A 5,762-nucleotide genomic window follows, 5' to 3' on the forward strand; every position below is an offset into this window, starting at 1 on the left:
TCCCCTCGCCCCTGGGTGTCATTTAAACAAGGCCCTGGCCCTCTGGGGAGAGCAGAGCCCCAGGGAAGGGCTGGTGAGGGGCACCCAGCCCTGCCTGGCCCCCAGACCCCCGCGGTGGCCCAGTGACAGCCCTTCGCTGGGGTTGCCCTGACCCCGCTCTGCAAGGGGGGACCGGGGTCTCCAGAGTGCCAGCCCTGCCCGCGGGAGGCGGGGCAGCATGGGCCAGGCCCCGCCCCCCACTCACAGCCACGCCCACTTTCCTGTGATCCCGCCCCCGGTTCATAGCCACGCCTATTTCCCCGTGGTCCCGCCCCCGCGCGGGGCACGCCGGGAGCTGTAGTGCGGGCGGTGCCGGAGCGGCCGCCATGGCCTCCGGAGCGGCGGCGGCGGCGGCCCCGGCGCTGGCCCTGGCCCTGGCGCTGCTGGCGGCCGCCGCCCGCCCCGCCGGCGCCTGGGACCTGTGGGCGCTGCGCTGCGGCTTCTTGGAGGACTGCGAGTGCGGCTTCGGGCCCGACCTGCGCGGTCAGCGGGGGCGGCGGGCCGCGGAGGGGAGAGAGGCCGCCGCTGAGGCGCGGGGGGGCCCTGAGGCGCGGCGGTCCGGGGAGCCTCTGAGGACGGGCACTCCGAGGGGGCCAGGGGGTCCCGGCAGCCAGGGGGGTCTCCAGGAGCCCCTTCCCCGGGGGCCGTCCCTGGAGCGGGGCGCGGAGGGGGCTCTCGGCCTCCCCCCTCCCCGCCGAGGGGCACGACTGGGCGGCGGGGCCGCTCCGCAGCCTGGGCGGACTGACAGGGAGGGCCGAGGAAGCAGCTCTCGGAGACGGGCCAGCCGCAGTGCGGGAGACGAGAGCTACTTCAACCTGCGTGTTCTGAGCCGTGATTTGACTTTGCTTCAGGTCTGGAGTGTGACTTGGCCATGAATCTGGTGGGGCAGCCCCTGGTGAGGCAGCAGGTGATGAAGGGGGTGAGGGAGTTCCTGGAGAACCGGCATCCGGTGAAACCCCTCGTGATGTCCTTCCATGGCTCGACTGGAACAGGCAAAACTTACGTAAGCTCCATGATCGTCCGCTACCTCTTCCAGGGTGGACTCCAGAGCCCCTACGTTCACCAGTTCTCTCCGATAGTGCACTTCCCCCACGCTGAGCGGATAGAGCAGTACAAGGTAAGGGACACCTCTCAGCACGGTACTACTTGATTGGGGGTTTCTTTGGTTATGTCCGTCTTGATCCTCAGTACAAATGCATTCAGGCTGTTTCCTGAAGTGCAGTAGGAATAAAAGCTCTTTGTTTTACCCTCTCAAACACGGCTGAGTGAGTGGCTCCACACACTGGCTGAAAGCTCCACTAGTAACTCTGATATACTCTGGCACTCAGTTATCACTTTCGTCTTCCCCACAGCAGTCCTTGCTGTGATCATGTTCTCATTCCTTAAATATTTACACAGTCCTTTGAACGCACAAACAAAAGTGCTTTGCTTAGATGAAAGGCACTAAAATTCTCCCATTGCTTTCCAAACAGCTTGGTGGCTGCGTATCGCTAGACTTGTAATCCTCTCCTCACAGAGCAAGCAGCTCCTGAACAGCAGCTCTAGACTCTTAACTGTGCCAGTCTGTCTCTTAAAGCTGAGCAAGGGAAGGAATCAAAATATGAAGGTTAGCTGCTTTCTGGGTGTTTGAAGAAGTTATTTGTTGTATTGTGTCCTTAGAAGAAATACTCCAAGGAAGGTAAAACCCATACTGGGTGAAGTGTTTCAATTAGGATTTATACATGCCCCCAGGCGACACGAGTGGTTTTGTGTGGGCTGGTATCTACACTGAAGTAACTTCAGCTGTGGTAAAGAGCCAGAGATTTTCTGGGTCAACGCAGGCACATGTTTGTGCACCAGGACAGGAGCTGGCAAAAAGCACGCAGTAGCTGGGAACTGCATAGATACACCGTGAAAGAGAAGAACGTGGGGAAGTGCAGGAGTCTGAATCTCCAGCTTTAGTGTGCTGCCTCCTTCTTGAGATCTGTAATAAAAGATCTACAGTGGGCTAATAAAGCTGGTAACAGCCACTGTGTGAACCCCAGGATAGAGGAGGCCTCCCCAGTGCTGGCTGTCCCTGCTCCAAGTAGGTGATGCTGTGCAGGGACAAGCTGCTTTCAGCACCTTCAACTCTGCTTGAGCTGAGGTCTCAGCCTTTGCTCTGGGGTAGCTTGAGCCACCCTCAGTATCTCGCTGCCTTACAGCTTGGTGGGTGTTCTTCCTAGGAAAGCCTGAAGCGCTGGATCCAAGGGAACTTGACAAAGTGTGGACGGTCGGCCTTTCTCTTTGACGAGATGGACAAGATGCACCCGGGCCTGATCGATGTGATCATACCGTTCCTGGGACCCTCATGGGTTGTGTTCGGGACCAACTACCGCAAAGCGATCTTCATCTTCATAAGGTAAGAGAGGCCGCTCCGTGGCACCTCGGGGCCTCCCAGCACACCGCTTCTCATTTGGGCAGAGGTCATACCTACTTCAGAGCACACACTTGTTTTGCTTCTCCTTCTCCAAGCCTTGAGCCTCTACAAATACCAAGAGACACTATTTCATTGTGAATACAGGCCCGGAGAGTCTGAAAAAGCTCTCTGGTTCCTGTTGTTTGGTTGTCTTTACAGGAGTCATTTTAGGCCAGGCAGCTGGGAGATCCTGGCTTGCACTCGTGCAGGCCGGAGGGTGTCAGGTGCCACCTCTGTCCCGCAGCACCATTTTCCCAGATATACGCTGAATAGGCATCTCATTCTTGCACAGCAACGCGGGGGGGGAGCAGATCAACGAAATGACGCTGGATCTCTGGCGTGCCCGCAAGGACCGGGAGGAGATCAGCCTGCAGGACCTGGAGCCAGCCATCTCCAAAGCCGTGTTTGAAAACCCTCAGAGTGAGTCCGTGGAGCGGAGCCTTTCCTGCAGGGCCAGAGCCTGGCAGAGGGAGCCAGGCCCGTCCCAGGCAGCCACCAACACTGCCTGCCACCTCCCAGGCAGCCAAAAAGGGACGAGGGGGTTTTGAGGGAAGGGAATTGCCATCCTCTCGAGTTTTCTTGACGAAGGGAAGGAATAGCCCAGCCTTCCAAGCCAGCAGACCTGTTGCCACGTTTAGCAAAGTTCTTTGGCGACAAAGTGTATTCACAGCTGGGGGATGGCAGACAGCACAGCACGCTCACTGGAAAGGCACCGAGACGTACCGCTCCCCACCGCCTGCCTGGTCCTCCTTGCTTTGCCCTTGTCACAGGGAGCAGAGCTCACATTCTGACTAGTCAAGATAAATTCCCCCCCATTCCTGGAGAACAAGTCTACTGGGGGGGAAGGAGGAGACAACTGATGGGTTCAACTCTCTCCTTATACAAAACTGGAGCAGATCTGTCTTCAGCTGAGTATTTTAGTTTCACACAAAGCAGCTGTTTGAATTCTGGGGACTGCAGAGGCTCTCTGAAGGTAAAACATGTCTCTTCCTTTTCTTTTGCAGGTGGATTCTGGAAATCTGGGATCATTAACGAACATCTCATTGATTTTGTTGTGCCCTTCCTCCCACTGAAGCGCCACCACGTAAAGCAGTGTGTTATCAGTGAACTTGTCCAGCAAGGCCTTGAAGTCCGTCCGGGTGTTGTCCAGGAGGTGGCTGACAGCATCCCCTACTTCCCAGAAGAAGAGAAAATATTCTCATCAACAGGCTGCAAAACAGTGACCTCTCGGATTAGTTTTTTCTTCTAGTCCCTGGCGAGGGTCTTGCTCAGATCTATAGGGAATGTGTGCGGAGCTGTAAAGCAGCAGAGCCCGGGGCTGGCGGGATGAGCAGCGGGAGCTGCGCGTTCCCTCTCGGCAGCCCCTGCGCTCTCCTGCTGAGCTCGTCTCTCCAGCCCTGAGGAGGCCGCTGCAGGATGCAGCTGCGGGACCGAGTACAAGTGATGCGATTTAAAGCACTTTACTGATTTCCCCTTGGCCAGGTGAGGGTGGATACAACCGGCTTGGCCTCCACCCAAGACACATGTGACGACAAGGGGGAGATGCTAAGAGGGCCTGCAGCCGCAGGCAGGTTCCTCAGCCTGTCAGCAGCACCCACCTGCAGCTCTCCCCTCTCCTGGCAGCTATTGATAATCCAACACATCAAGATTCTGAGCCCACAGAAGAATATTTCTTTCCTACAGCATTTTAAGTTTTTTAAAACGTCTTTAAGAATGGCTGTGCCTCAATTCCTTGGTACAGCATGACAGTGCTGGTGCTGACTCCCGCAGCGCTGGCCTGTGAACACCTTCAACGTTGCAGCAAAGTTTTCTTTTCAAGGAGGTCTTAGAGCCAGTTTGTTTCCGGCTTCCTTTCACTGTGAATAGGTGCTGGTAGGGACCAGCTTCACCATCAACAAGTGTCAGGGGGTAATGTGGGAGATGGCATCACCTGATCTGCCAAGAACCAGGTTCTTCCAACCACCCCCTTGTCCATCTTTCCCCTAAGGACCAAAGGATTTCCCAGCAGCAAACCAGGAAAACAACAGCAGCAAAGGCTTCTTGCTTATTTTAGCAGCTATGAAAAATTTCAGTCCTACCTCCAGGGGAGCCCATGGTTCCAGTAAAGGTTTTGAAAATTCCTTTTATTCCATGATGATTTCTACAGCAGGCTGAGAGTTGGTGCTATGAGCTGTTGAGCCTCTCGTACATCCTTCTGCTGGTCAGACCTTGCAGGCTTTGGCCGGGCCAGCGTCCATTCCACTTCTGGGGCGTGTCACTTATGGACAGGGGACCTGGGGACAACTTACAGAGGATTAGTGCTCACACTGCCAAGCATGGGGTGCACAGCACCACTGGCGTTTCCCCAGGTTTTAATCTCGATGCAGTCAGTGATGAGGGAACAGGTCAGAGGAATGAGAATCATTCACTCTCTAGGAACAGACTGTCCGAGGGATGGGTGCAGGGATGCTTCCCAGAGCTCCGGATGCTCTGATCGGGCCCTGTGCTGAAATGAGCTGCCAACGCTTGGGATCATTCCAGCTCCAGGACCAGGGTTTGGGGCCAGCGATTTGAGACACCACTCAAATGCTGCCCGGGAGCTGGCCCAGAGACAGACCCCAAAATAATGCCTCTTCCAAAAATGTTATGCATTTCTAATTTTAAAATAAATCTTTTATGAAATAAATGGTTGGAAAAGAATCTTTTACTTGGATTCCTGACTGCAGCTAGTGTGGAAGGACTTGGAAAATTTGCAGTTGCATGGGAACAGCTGCCTGATGCAATGGGACTGGGGATTTAGCAGCACGGAGCTGATGCTCTCCGATTAGCTAACTGGAAACAAGGCAGCAGCTAGAAACAAGCCAGCAGCCTTTCCCTGGGGAGGAGGCGAAGCGGCAGTAGTGGGGCCGGGCGTCCTCCACAGAGGGGCCAGCATAGGTCCAGGAAGGCCACTGGGTCTCTCTGCCCCAGCAGCACTTCCCCCCCACTGCAGAGCACATCTCTGGGTCCCACGGCCACCTTGGCAGGGCTAGTGCCAGCGCAGCAGGAGGTGGGAGCCGGGTCACCTCCTGCCCGGGGAGAGCGAAGGCTGCCTGGCAGCCCTACGTGTGGGGAGCTGGGGCTGAGGCGAGGGGCTGCGCGGGCGCAGTGGTGGAGCAGCCGTTTCCGCAGCAGCTACTGCTGCTGCTCCGTGTGCTGGCTGGGCGTGAGATCCACGCCTGCAGCCCCTGCCGCCACGCCCCGGGCTTGCTCACCCGAGTCACTGTCCCTCCGACAGCTCCTACTCCCGTGTTCCCTCAGGAACCGC

The 5,762-nt window shown here is 56.7% G+C and overlaps 1 protein-coding gene across 3 annotated transcripts; it reads left to right on the forward strand.

Moving 5' to 3' along the window:
* The first annotated feature begins 306 nt into the window (after positions 1–306).
* TOR2A (torsin family 2 member A) lies at positions 307–5,141 on the forward strand. Of its 3 annotated transcripts, XM_074846708.1 has the most exons (6): positions 317–522; positions 891–946; positions 1,076–1,156; positions 2,244–2,419; positions 2,769–2,896; positions 3,481–5,141. In XM_074846708.1, exons 1-6 carry the CDS (start codon positions 366–368, stop codon positions 3,723–3,725), a joined length of 843 nt encoding a protein of 280 aa, XP_074702809.1. In that variant the 5' UTR covers positions 317–365; the 3' UTR covers positions 3,726–5,141. The 3 variants fall into 3 exon arrangements, with proteins under 3 accessions (XP_074702808.1, XP_074702809.1, XP_074702810.1); XM_074846707.1 differs by having other exon boundaries at positions 307–522; positions 891–1,156; XM_074846709.1 differs by lacking the exons at positions 317–522; positions 891–946; positions 1,076–1,156 and adding an exon at positions 1,526–1,645.
* Positions 5,142–5,762: the final 621 nt, after the last annotated feature.

The sequence above is a fragment of the Strix aluco genome, chromosome 20 (genome assembly GCF_031877795.1).
Source record: "Strix aluco isolate bStrAlu1 chromosome 20, bStrAlu1.hap1, whole genome shotgun sequence".
NCBI lineage: Eukaryota > Metazoa > Chordata > Aves > Strigiformes > Strigidae > Strix > Strix aluco.

Coding starts and splice junctions, on each gene's coding strand:
- TOR2A (XM_074846707.1), top strand. CDS start 366: ATGGCCTCCGGAGCGGCGGCGGCGGCGGCCCCGGCGCTGGCCCTGGCC. Junction 523..890: donor CTTCGGGCCCGACCTGCGCG/GTCAGCGGGGGC, acceptor ACTTTGCTTCAG/GTCTGGAGTGTGACTTGGCC. Junction 1,157..2,243: donor AGCGGATAGAGCAGTACAAG/GTAAGGGACACC, acceptor TGTTCTTCCTAG/GAAAGCCTGAAGCGCTGGAT.